The 25,385-nt window shown below is 44.8% G+C and overlaps 2 protein-coding genes across 4 annotated transcripts in view; one reads left to right on the plus strand and one right to left on the minus strand.

Moving 5' to 3' along the window:
• Window positions 1-338: 338 nt before the first annotated feature.
• Window positions 339-5,526, minus strand: DPH3 (diphthamide biosynthesis 3). Of its 2 annotated transcripts, XM_068976318.1 has the most exons (3): window positions 5,350-5,526; window positions 4,304-4,378; window positions 339-2,891 (listed from the first exon to the last, which is right to left on the minus strand). In XM_068976318.1, exons 1-3 carry the CDS (start codon window positions 5,455-5,457, stop codon window positions 2,826-2,828), a joined length of 249 nt encoding a protein of 82 aa, XP_068832419.1. In that variant the 5' UTR covers window positions 5,458-5,526; the 3' UTR covers window positions 339-2,825. The 2 variants fall into 2 exon arrangements, with proteins under 2 accessions (XP_068832419.1, XP_068832428.1); XM_068976327.1 differs by lacking the exon at window positions 4,304-4,378.
• A 362-nt stretch (window positions 5,527-5,888) lies between these two features.
• Window positions 5,889-25,385, plus strand: part of OXNAD1 (oxidoreductase NAD binding domain containing 1) — a 44,170-nt gene continuing 24,673 nt past the window's right edge. Inside the window, exons 1-4 of one of the 2 annotated variants that reach the window (XM_068978861.1) lie at window positions 5,889-6,224; window positions 13,758-13,907; window positions 15,990-16,107; window positions 16,424-16,487. In XM_068978861.1, coding sequence (XP_068834962.1) covers window positions 15,998-16,107; window positions 16,424-16,487 — 174 coding nt within the window. In that variant the 5' untranslated portion in view covers window positions 5,889-6,224; window positions 13,758-13,907; window positions 15,990-15,997. The remainder of the gene's footprint in view (window positions 6,225-13,757; window positions 13,908-15,989; window positions 16,108-16,423; window positions 16,488-25,385) is intronic. The other variant, XM_068978869.1, reaches the window with a different exon arrangement.

Here is a 25,385-nt window from a genome sequence, read left to right on the forward strand (position 1 = left end):
TTACTCCGAAGCTTATTTTTTCCCAGATAACTATTAAAAATCCAGAACCAATACCCATGTGGCCCACCTGTGGTAATCACGGCAATTTCTTTCCTATTTAAAAACTGTACCGTCCACAACAGAAAGCTACCTCCAAAGTCCCAAAGCAGGTTAAAGATTTTCCATCTCATATATAATCACATTACAATATTTAAATACATAATGCTGGTATCTAGAGGAGGAAAAATCACATGAAAACAAATGGATGTGAATAATGTGACTTTATTCAGCATGCTAATACAGTTTAAACTGGTAATAAATTAGTACATACAGTTATCAAAAATGTTGGGGGCTTTCCAAGAAAAGGGTTTCTGAATGTGTATAGTGAAGTATCTGCAGAAGCCTCTGATGTGGAGTTACTGAAGAATGGAGTCTTTCTCTGTAACTCATCTTTAGCATTTAGTTTAGAAAGGTTTCGATTACCATTCCAGCTCCTGCAAACTACGAAGCCTGAAATTACAGTACTGAATTTAGAAATCCCGATTCAGTCTCCTGATTTTAACAGATGAGGAACCCACTGGTCTTGCCGAAGATTACAAAGCTAGCAGGTCATGGAGCTGGATTACAAATTAGTCCTCAGAGGGCTCTGAAATGTCTGTGAAGCCAAGCAAGGGACACCACAGAACCCTAGTCATATCTGCAAGACCCTGGTTTTACCTTCTGCTTAACAAAGGATTAAATCCTGATGTGTTCTTTGTGGTTAACAGACGTAGTGACTCAGTTGCTTCTGGGAATGAATCATGCCCGCGATCACATTCCTGAGTATCATTGATCACGAGTGCCTTCAATGTCTCCTGGGACGTTTGGACTTGGGCACCTTTTCTTCCTGCTCTTATGCTCACAGCAGAGGTGACATTAAAGATATCTATTCTTTTTCGAAATTCATCATTGGTTATCGATATCGACAAAGCCATCAGATCTGAGTGTGGGACAGTCTTTTTCTCTTTGCAATTCATCCCCACCAGTTAGCACACACCCTGCTCTGTCCACTTGAGCCACCACTGGTTTCAAAGCAACTGTGGATGACTTCTGGGGTGTCAGTGACCCCAACAGTGATTTCTCAACACATCAAGAACATGCCGTACACTTCTTATAACGTACCAAGCAGTTTTGGCATACAATTTTTGGTGATTTACTTCTCAGTCTAATGGCTTCACGTAGCTATGCTACTGGCAGGAGAAAAAAGGCCACTGGCCTGTTTTAATTTAAACCCCCAATGAGTGTACAAAATATTTATCAGTTAGTAATAAAATGCTCACATTCTGGCAAGCTATTTTTCTTGTTAACTGCAGGAGCCAATTCCACAACCCACCAGACACCAGTTAATTTTATGTACACACAACAAAGGTGTGTACATAAAGGGAAATTTGCAATTTCCATGCAAGTGATTCTATTTCTTGCTACTCTCACGGCTGTGGCAAAGGAAGACCAATGGCCTATCTTTGTATTTTTTTCTCCAGGGCAACAATTCTCTACAAGAGTGAATATATGTGTGGTTGCAGCTTATAAAGGCTTACTATACATGCCCTTAGGCTTTCCTGGTGGCTCAGTTAGTAAAGAATCTGCCTGCAATACGGGAGACTTGGATTCAATCCCTAGGTTGGGAAGATCCCCTGGAGAAGGGAATGGCAACCCACTCCAGTATTCTTGCCTGGAGAATCCCCATGGACAGAGGAGTCTGGCAGGCTGCAGTCCATGGGGTCAGAAAGAGTCGGACACGACTTAGTAACTAAGCGCAGCACGTCTATGACCTCAGGGGCATATTTAATTAGAACAGGCATCTCATTTTCAAGTTCATCCTTAGTAAATACAAGGGCTATTATCAAAGCTTTACCTTTTAGGACTAGTGACTTGATTTGGTGGTAGTGCTGAAAGCACGGCCGCCAGCCATGAAGACTTGATGTTAACCCGTCTAGAGTAAAATTTCATTAGCCTTATCGAAAAACAAATACACACACAAGAACCCAGATACAGAAATATTAGTTGCATCAATCTCGCAAAACCACTCAAGCATTTAATTAAATAACTAAGTAGGCCTAGTTTTCTCTTCTCGTTACCAGTTTCACTTCCTTTTGCTGTTTTTTATGTCCTGATTTTCAAGGAAAACGCAGAATATTGATAAGGAAAGTCCATATCCTCTGACTGTTTTGTTTTTTGACTTTTCTTCTTAACTCACTAACTTTGTGAGCTCAGTATATGTTTTCTTTGCACCACCACCAGGACCCAGTATATGAAGCATAATGAAACGGCACGTTTAATGGAACACAGATCCCTGATGAAGGTCAGCATGGTGAGGGCATAGAAGGCACAGTCCCAACGGACTAGAGGCAACTGACTTCCTTCAGTTTATAACAGCAAAGCTGACGTCAAATTGCACAGAAACGGCTGATTTTAAAAATCTTCATAAGCGACTAAAATAAAAATCTTTTTTAAGTTAAAGAAACCTAATGCTTTGAGGTAGACGATGCTGTTGTCAGATAATGAAGTAATAGTGTAAAGATATAAAAATAAAACTATGGGAAAAAAGCACTGATTTGAAATTATCTTCTTTTATGTTTGGATGGAAACACTTCCAATTCAAGGTTTTAAGCACAAAATCCAGGTATGTCATGTGGTGGACTTGCTTCAGCTGGAGATGAACTTGGCACCCGATGGAAAGAATCCAGACTCTCATGAACAGCAAACCACAAAATGACTGTCCCTGTGAAGAAGCCAGTGACTCCACATTTGACTTTTCCAGCTTGCCTCATTCCCCAAGTTCAGGTTCTAGAACCTAAAAGTCTTCTTCAGCATTTAACCAGTTCTTTGCTGGTGGAAGGGGCTGGGACTGTCTCTCCACACGTGAACTGATCCTAAGACAGAACAAGAAATCACATTACTCACCGAGTGTCTGTCACAGGTGCACCAATAGTGAGATTTCACCTTGTTACACAGTCAGTCTTGCTCTGTTAAGGTGTTCCTTTGCTCTATGACTTCATCCTTGGTCAAAGTCAGCACTAGAAACATGATCTTGCCCAGGTTTAGACCCAAATTCATATTTAATGCACCATATTATTATCTTAGGTGGCGCTAGTGGTAAAGAACCCACCTGCCAATGCAGGAGAGGTAAGAGACATAGATTTGATCCGTGGGGCTGGAAGACCCTCTGGAGGAGGGCATGGCAACCCACTCCAGCATTCTTGCCTGGAGAATCCCATGGACAGAGGAGCCTGGCGGGCTGAAGTCCATACGGTCACACAGTAAGACACGACTAAAGTGATGCCGCACGTACACGCCTTACCTTAGAAACAAACATGTCCATCTTCACGACAGAGCTCCCACTTCTCAGAGATCACATTTATGAAACACGTTACATCTCTTAAGGTTCTGTATTAATTACTATGTGCACTATCACTTCTCCACGTCAATATTTGGTCGCTCAAATACCTGTTCTCTTCAAATTAATTCTTCCAGCTAAAGTGGGTAGCTCTTTATGTTTCCCAACACAGATAATCTGTAAATTAGCTACTCTGTAAACGAAGTTCAACCTCTGATGATTTATCCTGGCTTATGCCAGCCATCCTAGGAAACCTCTGCCTCCCAGGTTACTCCTCATCTCCTGTAGTCTGATCCCTGTTAAGGATCAGCCTTATTCTGTCCCTGTCAATCTCTGACTCCTGCCCAGCCCCTGGAACCCTCTCATCGTGCTCTTTGAAACTTATGGTCCACCATCAACATGAGGCTCCATGTTCTCAACCTCTGTAAAACAGCCTTCTTGCTCTAACACAGGGTTCTCAATGGGTGGTAGAAAGGAGGCGTTACTTTTATCTTTGGGGACATCTGGCAATGCGCAGAGACATTTTGCGGAGAAAGCAATGGCACCCCACTCTAGTACTCCTGCCTGGAAAATCCCATGGAGGAGCCTGGTGGGCAGCAGTCCATGGGGTCCCGAAGAGTTGGACATGACTGAGCGACTTCCCTTTCACTTTTCACTTTCATGCATTGGAGAAGGAAATGACAATCCACTCCAGTGTTCTTGCCTGGAGAATCCCAGGGACGGGGGAGCCTGGTGGGCTGCTGTCTATAGGGTCGCACAGAGTCGGACACGACTGGAGCGACTTAGCAGCAGCAGCATGAATGGCTCTTTAAAATTCGTTTAAAAAACATAGCATTTTCCTAACACACCATTAGAAAACAATCTCCTGCACTAACATATCACAGGCAGACTGCTCAAGGTTCCTGCAACCCTCTCCCCCCTCACCCATTTTAGAACCTGACTCCTTACCTTGTCATAAATCACTTTTATAATGAGAGAGCAGCTAGGGCACGTTGCCACATCTTCTCCATTTTCCAAATCTTCCTATAAATAAAATTAAACACCATATGGTCAGCACAGCCTTCCCTTGGCGATTTCCTCCTCCCCAACCCTCTCACTTCTGTGGGCAAGCTCCTCGGAGGTTGGCCTACCCACAAGGCAGTTCAGTTCAGTTCAGTTCTGTCTGACTCTTTGCAACCATATGGATCACAGCACGCCAGGCCTCCCTGTCCATCACCAACTCCTGGAGTTTACTCAAACTCATGTCCATTGAGTCAGTGATGCCATCCAACCATCTCATCCTCTGTTGTCCCCTTCTCCTCCCACCTTCAATCTTTCCCAGCATCAGTCTTTTCCAAGAAGTCAGTTCTTCACATCAGGTGGCCAAGGTATTGGAGTTTCATTAGAGTCCAAGGTATTGGACTATTCATAGTCCTTCCAATGAATATTCAGGACTCCCTTAGGATGGACTGGTTGGATCTCTTGCAGTCCAAGGGACTCTCAAGAGTCTTCTCCAATACCTCAGTTCAAAAGCATCAATTCTTCGGCGCTCAGCTTTCTTTACGGTCCAACTCTCACATCCAAACATGACCACTGGACAAACCCACAAGACACGTGAGGACCAAAAGCACCTCCCGAGAGAAACGCCAGCCCCATTCTTCCCTGGAAGCGTCACTTGGGGAAAAAACACCCAGGAGGGTGAGTCATGGTTCAGTCGTCTAAAAACTCACCCCCACCTCGGAAGACAAAAACACACTCCTTCGTCCAAAAAGCATCCTAGGGAGGGGAAGCTTGAGTGGCGGGGGTTGGCGAGAAGATTGGTACTCGCTGCCATCCACCCTCTTCCCGCTCTCCTAAGGCTTGACTGAAGGCCAGAACCACAGACGGCGCAAGTCCCGACTCTGGGAAAATTCAGAAAGGGATGAAAAAAGGAAGCGTTTAACTCTGAGCCGCGCGGGTCCGCGGCAGGAACTCGGCAGGCGAACGCGCGCCCGCTCAGAGAAGCCTCCTGTTACCTTGGTGATGCAGAAGTTATCTCCACACGGGCAGGGGTAGAAGTAGGTCTCCGAGTCCTCGTCGTATTGGAAGTCCTCGATCTCCACCTCGTCGTGAAATACCGCCATTATCACTGGAACGGGCACAAGTCTGTCAACTTCGCCGTCCGACGCAAGCCGGGGACCCGGGCCAACTTAGCTGGCGCCCGCCCACACGGGCGTCTGCACAGAGCACCGGCCCGCGGAGGCCCGCTTCCGGCCCACGGAGGCCCGCTTCCGGCTCAGGGACAATGACGCAACTCCGGGCGTGAGGCCCAAGGGGTGACCGGGCAGCGGTCACCATGGAGATGGCGCCTCTAGGGGGCGGAGACACGGGCGGATAGAGCGCGTGGCTCGGGGTCGGTCGAGCGTCGCTCCGCCCATTGGGCGACAGCAACCAATGGAATATGGGTTTTGCTCGCGCGTCTATGCGTCACATCGAGGACGCCGGAAGCTCTCCGGCGCCGGGGCGGAGCTTGGCGCTAAGCAAGCGGCTGGGTTGGTGCGGCGGCGGCGGTGGTGTGGAGACGCCTCACTGAGGCGTAGTGTCCTGTGTCTCACGTTCGTGGGCCTCAGGCCTTAAGCAGACTCCGTAGGAGGCCCCGGTCGGCCTAGGTAGTGTCAGCCCTGCCCTTGGCGCCGCTGGCGGAAAGCGCTTTGCGGGGTAAGAGGCGGCGGCGGAAACTGCTCAGCCCCCTTGACCTCCGGGGTGAGGGACGGAAAGCTCCTCAGAGGTCTTGATTCACCGAGTGACTTTGAGCTCCGAGCAGCGCGTGGCTTGTGATCGGGCCGCGCTCGGCTGTCCAAGTACAGTCGGGCCTCTCCCTCAGCCCAGCTTCTCTTCAGAGGCCCGTGAGGTGTGTGGTCGAAAGGACTAAGCGAGGTCTGTTACGCGGGGTTGACGCTCAGTATCATTCTTCCACCAGTGCTGGGAAGCTAGGTGTCATTCATTCCGTGTTAGTAGTCTTTAAACGGAGATACAGAGAGTCAGATGTCTTGGCCCAAATCGCACACCTGGGAAATGAAGAGCCTGGCTGTCCCCAAAGCCTAGGAACGAATGACTTAACTAGTGTTGAACCACAGCTCCGGGAGTTGGTGATGGACAGGGAGGCCTGGCGTGCGTGGGGTCGCAAAGAGTCGGACACGATTAAGCGACTGAAGAACCGAACCACAGTTTCTTCTTTGAAAGAGAAATGGAATCAGCACGCAGAGTTATTATAATACCGTGAGGCCTTGATACACGTTAAAGTGAAATGCAGATAAAAGGTGATACGTCTTGTGTTGGCAAAGTGGGGTTTCATGGGAGTTTTACTCTATTACTAAGCATTTATCCAAATCTTGGCAGAGTAGGAAGGCAGTGGGGAAAAGCCCTATTGAGAAGCAGATTTGGGCTAAGGAGATGACTGGATCTCGATCTGGGAGCTGGATATTTAACATTCTTTGGCCTTATTTCCTCTTCTGACTGAGGAAGAGTTGGATTAGAGATGATTTACAAGATTCCTTTCAGGTCTAACATTTTACTTTTGCGTGGAAATTGCGAGTTTTACGTGGTTCAGCAATTACATGTACCATATTTATGTTAACATAATACATATGCATGCTACAAATGTCCACGTCCCTATGCTTATTTATGAATACACAAACGTTTGCATGAATTAATTTTGTGTGTGCTGAAGTCCCAGCTGGTTTAGCTCTTTTAAAGCTTGAAAACCTAATGGCAAAGGAGTCTTTGGGAGAAAATTTGGAAGTTACATTAAAAGGGTTTATAGAATATAGCAGAGGCCTCACAAACATTCTGTTTTCCTTAATTGGAGATCTAACCAGCAGTTGGAAAGTGTTTGTTAAACGTTTGTTAAACTCATTGCGGGTTAACTGGACTGATTCTGCTTTGAGCAAAGGAGCAGAAAAGCCCTTTTGGTAAAGTCTATGTAGCTCAGAGGCTGCTCTCTGTGTCTGTGAGTGAAGTGAAAGACTCTGTGACCCCATGGACTGTTCTCCAGGCCAAAATACTGGAGTGGGTAGCCTTTCCCTTCTCCAAGGGATCTTCCCAACCCAGGGATTGAACCCAGGTCTCCTGCAGTGCGGGCGGATTCTTGACCAGCTGAGCCACAGGGGATGCCTTTGTAGACGAGGTTTTCCCAGGTAGCCTCTTGGAGAGAGGAGGACGGAAGAGAGTTGTTAGTGTCAGAATTGTAGTCCCAGTGATCATTTTGAGGTTGGGAATCTTTTCTGTTCTTTAGTACTTCTGAGCATAAGTACCTCCAGAATAAAGGTGAGTTGGTTTTGAAGGTCTGGAAATGGGTGCATATTTGGTTCATGGAAGTATAAATTGGTACACTTTTTAGGAAGCAGTCTGGGTCTGTCAAAAACAATTTGCTGAGGAATTTTGAAATCTGAAGTTAGTAATCCTAAAAGTTACAGGAGTTGTTGGGTAATTTTCTTTATAGTTTCTTTGTAAGTTTCCAACTTTTCTTTGAGTATGTATTACTTCAAATAGGAGAAGAAAAGTGAGTGAGCCACTTTATTAATAGTAGTTGACACTGTGTGCCAGACCCTGTACCAACTGGTGTTTACATGCATCGTGTTATTAAAACAACGAGGTATAGGCATCACTCCCATTTTCAACATTGGGAAACCTGAGGGTTAGAGGCTTAGGTTTAGAAACTTGCCTAAAAGGGCCAAGCTGGTGAATGGCAGTAAGCTATGGTGAGAACTCGGGCCTGGCTGAGCCCAGAAACTGGGTCTTTGTGACCTTCAGCGCCATCTGTGATCTGATGCTGCTTGAAGCAGAGCTGGGTTAAACAGGCAGCTCTGGCAGTCTGCAGAGGGCTCAGATTTTCCTCTAGAGTGGTGCTGGCTCCCTTGAGACCTGGTTTGGGGGTCTCCTTGGCCTTACGTACTGCTTTCATCCTGCCGTCTGTTGCCACATCCCTTGTTTGGCCAGAGGTGGGTCTGCTTACCTGCCAGTTTGAGTGCATACTGTGCTGAAGAAAGTAAAACTGTAGCAAAACCCGTGATGCATTATTTTACGCCACCCAACATTTTTGAATAAAACATAACAGTGACTGCTGAACTACATTTATTCCTACAAAAGAGTGGACACATTTCATAATGAGATATCTTTGGACTCAGAGAGTATGACAAAAACAAGTTTAATAGTAGCTATATGGTCATTTGAGATCACAAATTTATGGTTTAAAAATAATTTTTTAAAAATCGTAATGCTGCTGATTTGGAAAACAACAGTGAACAAAATTCTTAGCATGAGATTGACTTTAGAACTAGGTCATACTTACGTCATAGCAGCTGTGTTTTATGAATGTTGTTGTAGGTCAGGCTGGGCAGTTGTTTTTTGGGCACATAACCCACTGCCTGTCTAGATTGGGGTTGATTTTTAGTGATCCTCCTGCGTGCCAGGTATTTCCCCAGACATGTACCCCTTTCAGCAACCCAGTGAGGTAGTCTTGGCATTTCCATTTAAAAAGGGGAAGAGGTGACTGGCCCAAGGTTGAAAGCCAGGAGGGAGTCAGATCTGAGCCCGGTTCTGCTGGTTCTGACTGCAGCACTCTGCAGTGACTTGTGTCTCACTCAGGGCCCCTTTCGGAATGCCGAGAGCCTGCGCTTCCTCACTGGCACCTGGGGCTCTAAGTCAGCAAGGGCCAGCTCTGAGTTTAGTTCTGCGCTCCCTGCTCTGTGAGGCATTCTTGGCTTTTTTCTCTTTCTCTCACTGCCTGTTCACACGTCATCCTGTCTCGGCAAGTGATAGGGCTCTAGCTTCAAAATCTAGTCCGTGCTCATCTGTTTCTGTCTTGGGTTTATTCTGTCTGAGCTCAGCCGGGCACCTTCTAACTGAACTTCCCGCTTCAGTCGGTGCTTTGCAAGGCAGCCGGAGTGGCCCTTTAGCGTGAGTGAGATCACGCCCCTCCCCTGGTTTGTTCAAGCCCTCCAGTCGCCTCCCTTTGCCTTTGGAAGAAGGCCTGCCCCCTGGCCGTGGGCGGCCGTGGCCTGGCCCTGTCTCGCGCTGGGGCTCTTGCGCTGGGGCTCTTCCGTCTCGCCCGGCTCTCTGCCCTGCAGTCGCGCTGGCTGTGCTCCGTCTCACACACCAGCCTCGTTTCTGTGACGGGGCCTCTGCTCCTTGGCTCTGCACTTACCCTCATCGTTCAGGTCTCTGCTCAGACTCCTCTTGAGAGAGACCTTTCCTGATACTCCCCAGCCTCCGTCACTCTTATTTCCTTTGCACACTTACTGTAATCCGTGTCTTTTAATTATCTGTTTATTAGCTGCTGTAGACATTGCGATAAAAGCTTCATGTAATGGCAGAGGCCTTGTGTCTGGTTCTTTGTTGTGTCTCCGCAACCTAAAACAGTGGTGGATGCCCCAGTAATTGTTAAATGAGTTGAATGTACTTGTTGAACAGAAACTAGTATAGTTCATTTGAAATCTTAAATGTAGTCTGTTGCTTGTAGGACTGCTTAAATGGCTATATGCCCGCTCCAGCACTCTTGCCTGGAGAATCCCATGGACGGAGGAGCCTGGTGGGCTGTAGTCCATGGGGTCGAGAAGAGTCGGACACGACTGAGCAACTTCACTTTCACTTTTCACTTTCACCCATTGGAGAAGGAAATGGCAGCCCACTCCAGTGTTCTTGCCTGGAGAATCCCAGGGACGAGGGAGCCTGGTGGGCTGCCGTCTGTGGGGTGGCATGGAGTCGGACACGACTGAAGCGACTTAGCAGCAGCAGCAGCAGTATTTATGATACTTTTCTCTGTTTCAGAAATAAAATAACTTTTTGGTGAGGTAAGGGCCAAATGAGGATACAAACGTTGATGGAATGTTCTTTTTTGTATGGTTTTGAAAATTACTTAATATATGTTAATTTTCTATAGTTAATTAATGTTTACATTGAATGAATAAAACCACTGGACACGTTTCAGGATATGGGTAGGTGTTTTCCTTTTTGTCCCGTATTGTTCACGTCCTGTTTTTTTAATGTGGCCTTGTGTTAATTTTTTTAACTGAAGTGTGAGTGCATGCACGCTCAGTTGTGTCCTGCTCTTTGCAACCTCCTGGATTGTGGTCTGCCAGGCGCCTCTGACCATGGAATTTTCCAGGCAACAGTGCTGGAGTGGGGTGCCATTTCCTACCCCAGGGGATCGAACCTGCATCTCTTGTGCCTTCTGCATCGGCAGGCCACCTGCAAAGCCCTTCCTGAAGTATGGTTGATTTACAGTACCCCTTAGCTTCAGGTGAACACCACAGTGATTCAGTTATATCATACATACATGCGTATGTATCAGATTCTCTTCCCTTACAGGTTTTTACGTAATATTGAGTGTGGTTCCCTGTGTTAACAGTAGGTCCTCACTGGTTATCTGTTTTATATTTAGTAGTGTGTATATGTTAATCCCGAGCTCCTGACGTATACCCCCCTTCCTCTTTGGTAACCGTAAGTCTGTTTTCTGTGTCTGTGAGTCTGTTTCTGCTTTGTCGATGAGCTCATCTGTATCATTTTAGATCCATGTGTAGGTGATGCCATACGATTGTCTTCCTCTGTCTGACTTCACCTAGTCTGTTAATCTGTAGGTCTGTCCTTGTTGCTGCGGATAGCATTCTGTCATTCTTTTCTATGGCTGAGTAATGCTCCCTTGCGTATTTTATCCACGGTTTTACCCGTCTCATGCGTCAGTGGACATTTAGGTCGCTCCCATGTCTTGGCTGTTGTAGATGGTGCTGCACTGAGCACTGGAGTGCCTGTGTGTTTCCAGTTGTGGTTTTCTCCAGGTACATGTCCAGTGGGATTGAAGGATCACGTGGTAGCTCTATTTTTAGTTTTTAAGGAGCCTCCGTGCTCTTCTCCATAGAGGCTGCGCCGATCTGCATTCCCACCTGCCGTGTAGAATGGTTCCTTTTTCTGCACATGCTCTTCAGCGTTTAGCATTTGTAGACTTTTTGTCGATGGCCATTCTGACTGGTGTGAGGTTATACCTCATTGTAGTTTTGATTTGCATTTCTCTAATAATCAGTGATGTTGAGCATCTTTTCATGTGCCTTTTTTGCTGTCTGTGTGTCTTTGGGGAAATGTCTGTTTAATCTTATGCCCAGTTTTTGATTGGGTTATTATGTAGAGCTGTTTGTGTATTTTGGAGATTAAGCCCTTGTGGGTCAGTCACATTGTTTGCAAAATATTTACTCCCATTCTGTAGATTGTCTTTTTATTTGGTTTATGGTTTCTTTTGCTTTGCAAAAGCTTTTAAGTTTAATTAGGTCCCATTTGTTTATTTTTGTTTTTATTTTTATTACTGTAGGAGACAGATTTTAAAAAATCTTTCTGCTATTTCTGTCAAACAGAGTGCTGTCTACGTTTTCCTCTAGGATTTTGATAATATCCAGTCTCACATTTAGGTCTCTAATTCATTTTGAGTTTATTTTTGTGTGGTGTGAGGACGTGTTCTAATTTCATTCTTTTACATGTAGCTGTCCAGTTTTCCCAGCACCACTTATTGAAGAGACTGTCTTTTCTCCATTGTATATTCTTGCCTCTGTCATAGATTAATTGACCATAGGTGCCTGGGTTTGTTTCTGGGCTTTGTATCCTGTTCCATTGATCTCTATATGTCTGTCTTTATGCCAGTACCCTACTCTTTTGATGATTGTAGCTTTGTAGTATAGTCCAAAGTCATGGAGTCTGATTCCTTCAGCTCTGCGTTTCTTTCTCAAGATTGTTTTGGCTCTTGAGGGTTTTTTGTGTTTCCATACAAATTAAAACATTTTTTTTTTTGGTTCTAGTTCTGTGAAAAATTCCATTGGTAACTTGAGAGATTGCATTGAATCTGTAGATTGCCTTCGGTAATACAGTCATTTTGACAGTATTGATCCTTCTAACCCAAGAACATGGTCTATCTTTCCATTTGTTTGTGTCATCTTTGATTTCTTTCATCAGCTTCCTGTAGTTTTCAGAATGTAGGTCTTTCATCTCCTAAGGTAGGTTTATTCCTAAGTATTTTATTCTTTTTGATGTATGTTAATTGCAACTCTTTTCTTGCTTTCTCTTTCTGATCTTTCATTGTTAGTGTATCGGAATGCAACAGATTTCTGTGTATTAATTTTGCATCTTGGGACTTTACCAAATTCATTGATGAGCTCTAGTAGTAAATTACTTAGTATATGTTAATATTCTGTAGTTCGTTAACACTTTCATTGACTATATAAAGCCACTGGATGTGTTTCCAAATATGGATAGGTTTTTTTCTTTAAATACCTTATTGCTTTAGAAGGCGCTTTGAACACAGTTTGATAAAATACCTTTTATTTACCAGTAGGTGGCACTCTTGGTCATGGTTATTGCTGTTGTTAAAAAACAAAGATTTTAGAATTTTAAAGAAAACAGCTTTTAAAAATTAAGTTTTCTTGTTTTCTAGTTCAAGCTGAGCAGTAGACCAAACAGTGTAACCACTGGAAGATGTGTCTTAGCTGAGGGCAGCTTGTTGCAGCAGTAGGTGCCCGAAACTGAGCAGGACAGTGTGTCCATGTTTGCCTGCACACCAGTTAAACTTTGTCAGGGAGTTTGGGCCCAGATGACATGTACCTGTTATCAGCCCAGCCCCTGGACTGGTTGTTCATGGGGTGGAGACCCTAAGCAGCAGGAGATACAGACGGTTCAAGAAAGATGAGTGGGCGTCCCTGGTGGCTCAGCGGTAAAGAATCCACCTGCAATGCAGGAGACGCAGGTTTGATCCCTGGGTCGGGAAGATGCCCTGGAGGAGGGCTTGGCAACGCGCTCCAGTATTCTTGCCTGGGAAGTCCCATGGACAGAGGAGCCTGGCAGGCTGTAGTACACGGGGTCGCAACAGAGTCGGACATGACTCCGCAGTGAAACAACAAGAAAGATGAAAGAGAGAAGCAGCAAGAGAAACAGACGAGAAAAGTGGGACCATGAGGAGTGGGTGGAAGGGGGCTGCCACGGGGGGGCGCCACTGAGAGGAGCTTGGCTGTGAGGTGATGCTTGCCTGCTGCATTGAGCCTTTGCTTTTACAGCTAAGAGACAGGAGTGATTTCCTTTCTTTTCTTTTTAAATAAGTTTGATTATCTGTTTATCTTTGGTCGTGCAGGGTCTTGGTTGTGGCTCAGGGGCTTTCTCTGGTTGTGGTGAGCGGGGCTTGTGCACGCGCTTCTCATTGCGTCGGCTCTAGGAGCACAGGCTTCAGTAGTCGTGGCGCACGGGCTGAGTCGCTCCTAAGCATGTGGAGTCTTCCTGGACCAGGGGTTGAACCCATGCCCCTGCATTGGCCGGTGGACTCCCATCCGCTGTGCCACCAGGAAAGTCCCGAGATGGTATTCCTTTTGAACAGCTTCCCAAACGTTGTTCTTACATGTTGTCTCTGCCTTTGCAGGAACTTGGTGAGAGTTTCAGTGGATGGTGCCGTTTCTGTTCCAGCCTGTCTGTGTGCCAAAGGTCCCAGTGTGATTCCAGGACCAGAATATTGCATGTCAGCCAGCCAGCTGTACAGTTAACGGCTCCTAAACTCTCATGGGCCTCTGAAGTAAGTTCTGCCTTCTTTAATATACCATTTTTGGTTTAGCACATTCAGAGGAGAGGAACTACGTTTTACGTGAGGTGGAAAGAGGCCTTTCACTTCTTTCATTTTACTAGACAGAAAAATAGCAAGTAGCATGTTTATTATCCACAATGGCAAGAAATAGATCTTTTATCTGAAGGCTAGTTAGAAAGCAGTGGCTTTTTAATATGATTTGGTTGTAACTGAATGAATTACATATGATAATTGTCACCTCTTAATTTATTTACTTTTATTTCCGGTCTGTATCTTCTAAAATATCCTCAAGCTCCCGAAGGTCTTTGTTTTGTTCATGTGGCCCCAGGGCCTGCCACATGATGGACTCTTAATAAATGTTTGTCAAATGAAGGGCTAAATTAGTGAGTGTGGTATAGGAATGTGGCACACTTCCCTTGGAACAGGAATGTAGACTTCACTTGAATATTTTCTAACATTGTATTTGTTACAATTCATTTATATAGCACCTCCCAAAGAGCTCAGGAAATCGTGTCCACATACATTTTCGTTTGTTCTGAAGCCAACTAAGATAGGAAAGGACAGATATATATGGCAATATAACTTGTTAAAAGTGGCCATCCTAAGCAGTGTGCTCGCGTGCTAAGTCACTTCAGTCATGTCTGACTCTTTGCGACCCCATGGACTGTAGGGTTAGACGCCTCTGTTCTTGGGATTCTCTAGGCAAGAGTACTGGAGTGGGTTGTCATGCCCTTCCCCAGGGGATCTTCCCAGCCCGGCGATGGAACCCATGTCTTTTATGTCTCCTGCATTGGCAAAAGGGTTCTTTACACCTAGCACCACCTGGGAAGCCCATTTAAGCAAAGAAAGATTTAAGAATTAGCACAGAAAAAACAGAGTGATAGGAAGCAAAAAAAAAATACATCATCTGACTCCCGATCAGTGGTTTTCCTGATAGGCAGTAGTTTTTAGAATTTGATGTGTTAATCTTTCTGGTTTTTTTTTTTTTTTTCCTTTAAACTTGTTATTGAAATTCGACATGTAAATGGAAGTACATAAATCCTAAGAAGACTGCTTGGTTGAATTCTTAGGACAAACTTTTGGGGGAGCAGTTTTAGGTTCACAGCAAGATGGAGGGCAAGTAGAGAGTTTCCCTTCCACATCCACAGCCTCCCCACCGTCCACAGCCCCCGCCAGAGTGGGGCCTTTAATCACCGACCTGTAATCGGTGAACCTGCACTGACTCGGAGAGTCATCCCAAGTCTAACAGCACGGCTCACTCTTGGTGGTGTGTGTTCTGTGGATGTGGACAAACGTATGATGACTTGTATCCATCATTATGGTACCATCTGGAGTATTTTGACTGCTCTGAAACTCCTCTTGTGTTTGAGGAATTTTTTTCAAAATGAAAATACCCATATAATCAACATTCAGACTAAGAAACAGCTTTGTCACGGTCACCTTGCCAAGGGTGCCTGCTGATTTGATTTCCAACTCCACAGATTGGTCTCTTCCTGCTTTTGTACTTTGTATGACTGGACTCGTAGACTAGGTGCTTTGTGTAGGTGCTTTTTTGAGTCTTCTCTGTCATTCTTTTCATTTACTGAGGTGTTTGTGTTGCTCATTTCTGTTACTGCCTGTGGTTGGAGTCTGTTTATTCTCATTGCTGTGAACCTCAGAAAATTTGTCTGCCCTTTTCTCTTTATCTCATAAGAAATATTGCAGACTTATGTGGGGCTCTGGGTGGAATATAGTTACTAGGCAGTTACAGAATCCACTGTCCTCTTCTGTGATAGCGTAAGATCAGTGCCATGAGCTCGGTCAGAGATTTTGGAAACTAATGGAGGACAGGAATATTTGCCAGCACCAATAGTCACTGACACATGTGCATGTACTGTGGGGATCAGAGGACTCAGCTCTAAATAGCAGCCGCAGTTTTGTTGGGTGAAGTTAGGTCTTTAATCGTTTTGCTGTTAGATCAGCTCATAACATCAGCAACAAAAATCCAAACTCTTCTTCACTGGCCCCTAAGACAGTCTGATGTTTCCCTTCTTATTCTTGGAATGTTGTGACTTTGAGTTTGCTGGCTCCCAGGAAGCACCATGGTGGGCGTGATCCCCAGGCTGCTGCGAGGCCCTCTGGGCACCATCTTCACTCAGGCGGCTCCACTGAGATCAGCGCCCAGCGCTTTGCGCCACCTCACGCGGAGCAGGTGAGTGCTCACCTTCAGTGTCGTTTACGGCGGGTATTCTGAGAGCCCGGACCTGCTGAGGACGGTGGGAAGCAGGGCGTAGCATCCTTCCTGACTGTGCTGCTGTCAGTGGGTCGTAAGCTTTAGTTAGTGTATAGATTTCCAGGACTGTTCTCTAGGATCCATAATGTTCTGTTGTATCCTGGACAGCCAGTTACATTGTGTACTGGATGGCATTCCTTTCCAATCACAGGTACTGGATAGTCACGGTAATTAATACTGTAATGAATTTTTAGGAGGATAATGCTTAATAACCTAATCTTACTTTCTGTTAAAGTGTAATGGAATCCGAAAGGAGGCCTGATCACTTGGAGAGAACCGCAGACGTCGTTCGGCAGGAGGTTTGTGTCTCGGGCCAGGGCAGGCTCTCCTAGCTTGCAGTCTGCACACGGTTAGGCCCGGCTTACCACAAGGGCTTTAGATGAGCTTGCGTCCCTTTGAGGGACAGTCGGGGCAGGTTTGTTATATTTCTCTCCAGAACTTCTCCAAATGTGACTTGGGACAACTGATTTGAAAAGATGATAGCCAAATACTCCGGTCATTCCCTTTAAACTCAGAAGGGATGGATTTGTTTCTGATGAAGGGAGTGTTGTAGCAACGGAGGGAGCTACATTTTATGAGTAGCTTGCCTTTTCTTTCTTTTTTGGCACCATGTCTCAAAGTCCTTGTTCTTATCCCTACTTTAGAACAACTTCTTATTTCATCAAAAGGGAGAAAGCACTAACATCTGAGAAAGGAAGGTGAATGAGCTCTCGTTACCTTCCCACGTGCAGATTTTTTCCTCCATATTCAGACCATGGAAGGGCTAATCCACCAACCCGAAGGGGTGTCACGGGCTGGGAAATAAAGGATCCTCACCCTTTACCTCTGTGAGTAACCCCATTCTCTTTTAAAAACATAATTAGATATTTGATTTTTCTTTTGAATGATTCTTCAAATACTTGGATTGTGTTTAGCTTAGTTTTATAGGTGTTTTTAAACTAATGGTTAAAAAACTATGTATTTTATATAAAGGAGGATTATCCACTTCTAGAAACATGGTCGGAAATTGTATTGTTGTTACAGTTTAATTTTTAGTGTTAATAATAGAGTTTAATATAAGAGAGCATTATTTAGGCTCCACTTTTCAAGCTTATTCTACTTTCAGAAAATTGCTTTGGGACCAAGAGTGGTATATTTGTGAATTCAGCTTTAAGCCTGTGTGTTTTTGAGGAGTCTGTGTAAAAGTAGTTCAGCATAATAGATTTATGGATGTGTAGGAAAATATGCTTTTCCCACTGATGGTAAATCTGAAAATACTTTTTTTGGTTTGTTCAACACACAAAAGTGCTTATTCTGTAAGTGTGATATTTGTTAGAATTCTTTTTTGAAAAGTGAAACCTTGCCAGTTTTGAAGAAAAGGCAGTTTCTGTAGCAGCTCGGACTGTCCTTTTTTCTGTTGCATTTTGAGGCAGGTAGAATTAGAGTTGAGTTTGGCAGTCTTCCTTAAAGGGCCCGACAGTGAGTGTTTCAGGCCTCCAGGGCCGGGCTGTCTTGGTTACAGCCGCAGAACTCCGCCTCTGTCGTGTGAGGGCGGCCCTGGGCAGCCTGCGCGCGGATCGCTGGGGCTGCCTTCCGGTGAGGCGGTGTTTACCAGGACACCCGGATCTGGCCCGTGGTTCGATTGTAGTTTGCCAGTCCCTCAGTTAGAGTAGCATTTCAGAATTTGCCAGGACAAAACTATTGAGACTGGTGAGAGGTTATTTTGAGCCGAGTTGAAGAAAATGCGACAGAAAGTCAGTGTAAGCTCCGTTAGTGTGATTGAACAGCTGAGAGTTTTAATGCGCGGAAGTCAGAGATTTGTGGGGCAATTCCAGCTGCGGCATCACTTGCAGGGAGCTGGGGCGGATTTTTTCCAGCGGCCCCTCCTCTCCTCTCCACTCCTCCACACAGAAGAAGGAGAGCAGAAGCTGAGGTGACCAGGGGTGAGCCCAGAGGGCAGCCCCTCGCCGTAGAGCAGGCCCTCAACTCGGGCACGTGGGCACCACTGGCTCCTCAGGCCTGGCCGGATCACGTCCTCGTTGCCTCATCTGCTGGCCCTGCCATTTGGTGAGAGCACTTCACAGAACTCCCCACGTGTCATTTCCCAGCAGCTCCAGCCTGGGAGGCAGCCTAAGGGTAGCGTGGCCCCTGCCTCTTCCGCACAGGGGGTAGAGCCTGGAGCCAGAGGGAAGCCCCGCGTCTGATTCCTGGTCCCCAGGACCCTGCGTCCAGAACGGGGCCCTCACCCGCCAGGAGCGTCCCTTCTGTACTCCCGGGGTCCCCTCTGCAGGATCCCCTGAATGGCCATCCCGTGACAGTGACACCTCTTACCCGGGGCCTGTCGAGGCCTGTCGAGGCTGACGCAGGGAGCTGAGCTCTGAGCTCGGGTGCACGTGTTTTCCTCTTAAGGATCCAGTGTAAGCAGTCTGGGTAACCTTAGAGATGTCAAGGAGATGAGAGCAGAGGTCCCGCAGTGCAGTAAGGAGTATCCACGCAAGACCAAGCTTTCACCCCAGGAGCCACTCCCTGCTTGGCCTCTACACAGGGCTGGCCCCTGAGCAAGACCTTTTCATCAATTACTGGGACATTCTGGTAATGAAGGAATTTTAAACTTACTGATCCTTATGTTTTACTTTGAGAAATGTACCAGACGCTAGGCACCCCACTCCAGTACTCTTGCCTGGAAAATACCACGGATGGAGGAGCCTGGTGGGCTGCAGTCCATGGGGTCGCTAAGAGTCGGACACGACTAAGCGACTTCACTTTCACTTTTCACTTCCATGCATTGGAGAAGGAAATGGCAACCCACTCCAGTGTTCTTGCCTGGAGAATCCCAGGGACGGGGGAGCCTGGTGGGCTGCCGTCTGTGGGGTCGCACAGAGTCGGACACGACTGAAGCGACTTAGCAGCAGCAGCAGCCTCAGACTAGGTCCTGGGGCTGCAGTGTTGAAAACGATAGATAAGGTTCTTCATCTCAGATTCTCAGTGGTCAGAAGAAGCTGATTCTGTGTGGCTGATTAATTCTAATGTACTAATCCTTCTTCTCCCTCCCTCCCTCCCTTTCTTTTTTAAAAAGTTAAGTTTATTTTTATCAAAGTATAATTGATCGACAGTGCTGCATTAGCTTCTGGTGTACAGCACAGTGATTCAGTTATATGCACACTTACACTTACACTTACATATGTGTGTGTCTTTTCAGATTCTTCACTCATAAGTTACTAACAAAATGTTGAGTATAGTTCCCTGCGCTATACAGTAGGTCCTTGTCGGTCATCTGTTTTATATATAGTAGTATGTATATCTTGATCCCTAACTCCTAACTTATTCCTGCCCCTCTCCCTTTGGTAGCCATGAGTGTTTTCTATTTCTATGAGTCTCTTTCTGTTTTGTAAATAAGTTCATTTGTATCATTTTTTAGATTCCACATATAGCTGATACCATACGCTATTTGTCTTTTTTTCTCTGGCTTCAGTTCATATGATAATCTCTAGGCCCATCCAGGTTGCTGTAAATGGCATTTTCATTCTTTTTGATGGCTGAGTAATATTCCATTACACACACACACACACACACACACACACACACACACGTATTTATATACGTACCAAATCTTTGTCCGTTCACCCGTTGATGGACATTTAGGTTGCTGCCATGTCTTGACTGCTGTAGCCATTGGGTTGCATGGCCAGGGATCAAACCTGTGTCCCTTGCATTGAAAGGCAGATTCCCATTGGACCACCAGAGAAGTCCCTGGTGGTTCTGATCTGCGTTTCTCTAATAATGAGCGTTGTTGAGCATCTTTCCATATGTTTGTTGACCATCTGTATATCTTCTTTGGAGCAGTGTCTGTGTAGATCTCCTGCCCAGTTTTTGATTGGGTTGTTTGATTTTTGATTTGAGCTGTGTAGTCTGTTTGTATATTTTGGGGATTAATCCTTTGTTGGTTTCATTGTTTACAATTTTTTTCTCCCATTCTGTAGGTTGTCTTTTCATTTTGTTTGTGGTTTCCTTTGCTTTGCAAAAGCTTTTAAGTTTAATTAGGCCACATTTGTTCATTTTTGTTTTTATTTCTATTACTCTAGGAGATGGATCCAATAAGATACTGCTATAATTTATGTCAAAGAGTGTCCTGCCTATATTTTCCTCTAGGAGTTTTATAGTGTCCAGTCTTACTTTTAAGTCTCTGATTCATTTTGAGTGTATTTTTGTGTGTGGTCTTAGGGAACATTTAAATTTAATTTTTTTACATGTAGCTGTCCAGTTTTTCAAGCACCACTTATTGAAGAGACCATCTTTTCTCCATTATCTATTTTTGCCTCCATCATAGATTAATTGACTATAGGTCCATGGGTTTCTTTTGGGGCTTTCAGTCCTGTTCTGTTGATTTATATGTTTGTTTTTATGCCAGTACCTTACTCTTGATGACTGTAACTTTGTAGTATAGTCTGAAATCATGAGTCTGATTTCTCCAGCTATACTTTACTTCCTCAAGATTGTTTTGGCTCTTCGGGGTCTTTTGTGTTTCCATACAAATTAAAACATTTTTTTGTTCTAGTTCTGTGGAAAATGCCTTTGATACTTTGATAGGGATTGCACTGAATCTGTAGATTGTATTGGTTAGCATAGTCATTTTGACAGCACTGATCTTTCCAGCCTGGGAACAGGGTGTGTCTCTATCTTTGGTTTCTTTCGTCCGCGTCTCGTAGTTTTCCGAGCACAAGTCCTCTTTCTCCTCAGGTAGGTTTATTCCTCGGGGTTTTATTCTTCTTGATGGGATCGTGACTGTGGTTGTTTCCTTTCTCTTTCTGATCTTTGATTGTTAGTGTATAGGAATGCAGCAGATTTCTTGTATTAATTTTGTATCTACAACGGGACTTCATTCACTGCTGAACTCTGGCAGTTCTCTGCTCGCATCTTTAGGGTTTTCTATGTATCATGTAATGTCATCACCAAACAGCAACAGTTTTACTTCTTTTCCAGTGTGGACCCCCCTCCCTTTTTTTCCTCTCTGATTGCAGTGACTGGGACCTCCAAAAGTATGTTGAATGAAAGTGGCAAGGGTGGGCCTCTTTGTGTTGTCACCAAGTTTAGAGGGAAGTGCTTTCAGCTTTTCGCTGTTGAGTATGATGTTAGTTGTGGGTTTGTCATATGTGACCTTTATTATGTTGAGGTGGGTTCCCTGTAACCCCACTTTCTGGAGAGTTTTTATCATAAATGGATGTTTAATTTTATCAAAAGCTTTTTCTGCACTTACTGAAATGGTCCTATGGTTTTTATTCTCCAATTTGTTAATCTGGTATGTCACACTGATTGATTAGTGGATATTAAAACATTGATCAGGGGTTTTTGGAGAAATTGATGCTTGTAGCCAGTGATTTATTATGTAAGTGAATATTGAAACATGGTGGTCAATAACATTCAGGTAACAAACGACATATTAGTACTCCTCTTGTCAATGATGTGTTAAAAAATTCTTGCATCCTTGGGATAAATCCCACTTGGTCGTGGTGTGTGATTCTTTTAATGGATTGTTGGATTCAGTTTGCTAGTATTTTGTTGAGAATTTTTGCATCTATGCAAAAATTTTTTTTCATCCCAATCAGGGATGTTGGCCTGTAATTTTCTTCTTTTTGTGGTATTTGTGTCTAGTTTTGAAATCGGGGATGGTGGCCTTATAGAATGAGTTTGGAAGTATTCCTTCCTTTGCAATTATTTTGGAATCGTTTCAGAAGGATTGGTGTTAACTCTTCTCTAAGTATTTGATAGAATTTGCCTGTGAAGCCATCTGGTCCTGGAGTTTTCTTTGTTTGGACTTTTTAAATCACAGTTTCAGTTTCAGTGCTTGTAATTGATTTGTTCATATTCTCTCTCTCTTCCTGGTTCACTTTTGGGAAATTATACCTTTCTAAGAATTTGTCCATTTCTTCCAGGTTGTCCATTTTATTGGCATATAGGTTTTTTGTAGTAGTCTCTTACGGTCCTTTGTATTTCTGTGATGTCAGTAGTAACTTCTTTTACATTTCTAAATTTGTTGATTTAGGTCCTCTTCCTTTTTTCTTGATGAGTCTTGCTAAAGGTTTATCAATTTTGTTTATCTTTTCAGGAAATCAGCTTTTAGTTTTATTGATTTTTGTATTTTCTTTGTCTCTATTTCATTTCTGCACCAATCTTTATGACTTCTTTCTTTCTACTAACTTTGGGTTTTGTTTGACCTCTTTCTCTAGTTGCTTCAGATGTCAGGCTAGGTTCTCTGTGGGTCCTGACCCCTCAGCTGGGCTTGTGGTGCTGTGAGCTCATCTCTTAGAACTGCTTTTGCTGCATCCCACAGGTTTTGGACGGCTGTGTCTTCATTTCACTTGTTCTTAGGTATTTTTTAATCTCTTTGATATCTTCAGTGATTCATTGTTGGTTTAGTAGCTTATTGTTTAGTCTCCACGTTTATGTTTTTTGCAGTTTTTTTTCCTTGTAATTGATTTCTAATCTCATAATGTTGTGGTTGGAAAAATTACTTGATATGATTTCAGTTCTCTTAAATTTACTGAGGCTTGCTTTGTGGCCTCGCATGTGAGCTCTCCTGGAGAGTGTTCCATGTACATTTGAACCTTGCTACTTTCAGATGGAATGCTCTATAAATGCCACTGAAGTCCATCTGATCTAATGTGTCGTTTAAGGTCTGTGTTCTTTTATTCTGTCTGGATGGTCTGTTCACTGATGTAACTATCATGGCGTTATTGTCAATTCTCACTTTTTGTTAACATTGGCCTTATATGTGGAGGTGTGCTGGGCACACATGTTTACAATTGTTACATCTTCTTCTTGGATTGATTCTTTGATCATTTTGTCCTTCTTCAAAGTGGACACACTTTGATCAAAGATCAGAGTGTCCTTCTTTATCTCTTCTAATAGTCTTTTATTTCAAAGTCCATTTTGTCTGATCTGAGTATTGTTACTCCAGCTCTCTTTTGATTTCCATTTGCGCAGAATCTCTCTTTCCATCCCCGCGTGTTCAGTCTGTGTGTATCACTGGATCTGAATTGGGTCTCTTGTAGACAGCATATATGTGGGTCTTGTTTTTGTATCCATTCAGCCAGTCTGTGTCTTTTGGTTGAAACATTTAATTCATTTACATATAAGAGAATTATCATTTATATATGTTCTTACAGTCAGTCTCCTACATGTGAATGAGGTGCATTCTGGGAGTGCGTTCATAAGTCCAGTTTGTAAGTCCAACAAAGTTAACCTAGGCATCCAGCTTTTACAGATAACTTTTACAGAGATGTGAACTCACGTGATTGGACATGTGAATGCATGTTGCATGTTTGAAAGTTAACAACTTGAAGGTTTGTATGTTGGAGACTTACTGTGTTGCCATTTGGTTAATTGTTTTTGATCTGTTTTTGTAGATTTTTTTTTCTTTCTTTGCTGCTCTTTTGTTCTGTGATATGATGACTATCTTTAATGTTGTGTTTGGATTCCGGTTTCTTTTTTGTGTGTATATCTATTATAGATTTTTCAGTTGTGGTTATCGGGTTTTGATACAGCAGTCTGTATGTGTATATATATGATTGTTCTAAGTTGCTGGTCTCGTAATTACACGTGCGTTTCAAATACCATGGGCTTGTGTCCTCCTCTCCTCATGATTACTGGCTTTGAGGTCGTATTTGTGGGGGGGCTTTTCCTCCCTTTACTGTGTTCATCTTTCCCAGTGAGCCTCCCCATTCCCTCATTTTCTTGTTTTCAGTTGTGGCTTTTCCTTTTCCACTTAGAGAAGGTCCTTTAGTATTTGTTGTAAAGCCAGTCTGGTGGTGCTGAATGCTTTCAGCTTTTGCTTATCTGTAGAGCTTTTGATTTCTCCGTCAGATCTAAAGGAGAGCCTGGCTGGGTATTCCTGGCTGTGGGCTTTCCCCGTCGTCACTTTAAATGCTGTGCTCCATGCCGCTCTCTTCTGGCCTGCAGAGGTTTTGTTTTGCTTTTGGTGTGCTTTGACACCGAGTTGGAGGCTACTGGGGGGCTTGCTTGATGGTTCAGACGGTAAGGAATCTGTCTGCCATGCAGGAAATCCAGGTTCAGTCCCTGGGTCTGGAACGTCTCCTGGAGAAGAAAGTGGCAACCCCTCCAGCATTGCTTGGGAATTCCATGGACAGAGGAACCTGGCTGGCTGCAGTCCATGTGGTCGCAGAGAGTCAGACATGACTGTCCTGGAAGAGATGATGGTGGCTTAGAGCAGGGCGGTGGGGATTGGGGTGGGGCTGATGGGATTCACAGGTGAGTGGGGGTGTACACATAGACGAGGGCGGGAGAGCCAGAGACTTCCAGCTTTGGGGTTTGGATAATCGGGGAAGATGATGGTGGTGGCACATACTTGTTAAAACAGAACACATTTAGGAGGAGGGAATAAGGGGCTCTGTTTGGGGATGACCTGGGGTGGGAGGTGGAAGGTGGATGGAGTTACAGGTGAGGTGAGAGCAGTCATGAGCTTTGTCAGCTCACGTCAGCCATTGAATCTACATGGAGATTCATTATGCTGTTTTTACTGGTTTTGTATGTGCTTGAAGTTTTCCATAGTGAAAAAGAGAAACGTTGAGAGAGAAAAGCGTTCTGTGTTGGATTAAGTTGTTTGAAATGGAAACTGAAGTCGGCAGTTGAATGTGTGAGATTGGAGTTGGCGGCTGGAGATGACCAGTGTGAGCCTCGTGGAGAGGAGGGGGCGGGCTTGCGGGACTCCGCCAGGGATGCGCCCACATCTAGCGGTCAAACGGAAGAGGTTGGGCCAGTGGAGGAAACGCGGCGGGAGGGTGATGAGCAGGTGTGGGTAGAGCCGGCAGGAAGAGCGCTTCCTGGAGGGCGCGGCAGCCACGTGGATGCCGAGTGGCCAGCGCCGGGCGTCGTGCAGTGGGTGGCGGGCAGCCGGAGTGAACACCTTCCGTGCATCGCCGAGTGTGAACGCCTGCCAGGCTGTGGCGGGGAGTCGAGTGGGAAATAAAGTGGAGCCAGGACCGTAGACCGTGCTTCACTTTTTTATGTGGATGGGAGCAGAGACATGGGGTAACAGCTCGATGAAGGGAGAGGCTTGTTTTGTGTGTTGTATTTTGAAAAGAAGCGGAGCACAGGAGTCAGGTGGCTGGGTTCAAGTCTCAGCTTTGCCGCTTAGCAGCTCTGGGACCTCAGTTTTCTCGCGTGCAAAGTGGGGGTGTTGGTGACACTCACTCCTTGGGGCT

This window comes from Capricornis sumatraensis, chromosome 1 (assembly GCF_032405125.1).
Source record: "Capricornis sumatraensis isolate serow.1 chromosome 1, serow.2, whole genome shotgun sequence".
NCBI classification, from domain to species: domain Eukaryota; kingdom Metazoa; phylum Chordata; class Mammalia; order Artiodactyla; family Bovidae; genus Capricornis; species Capricornis sumatraensis.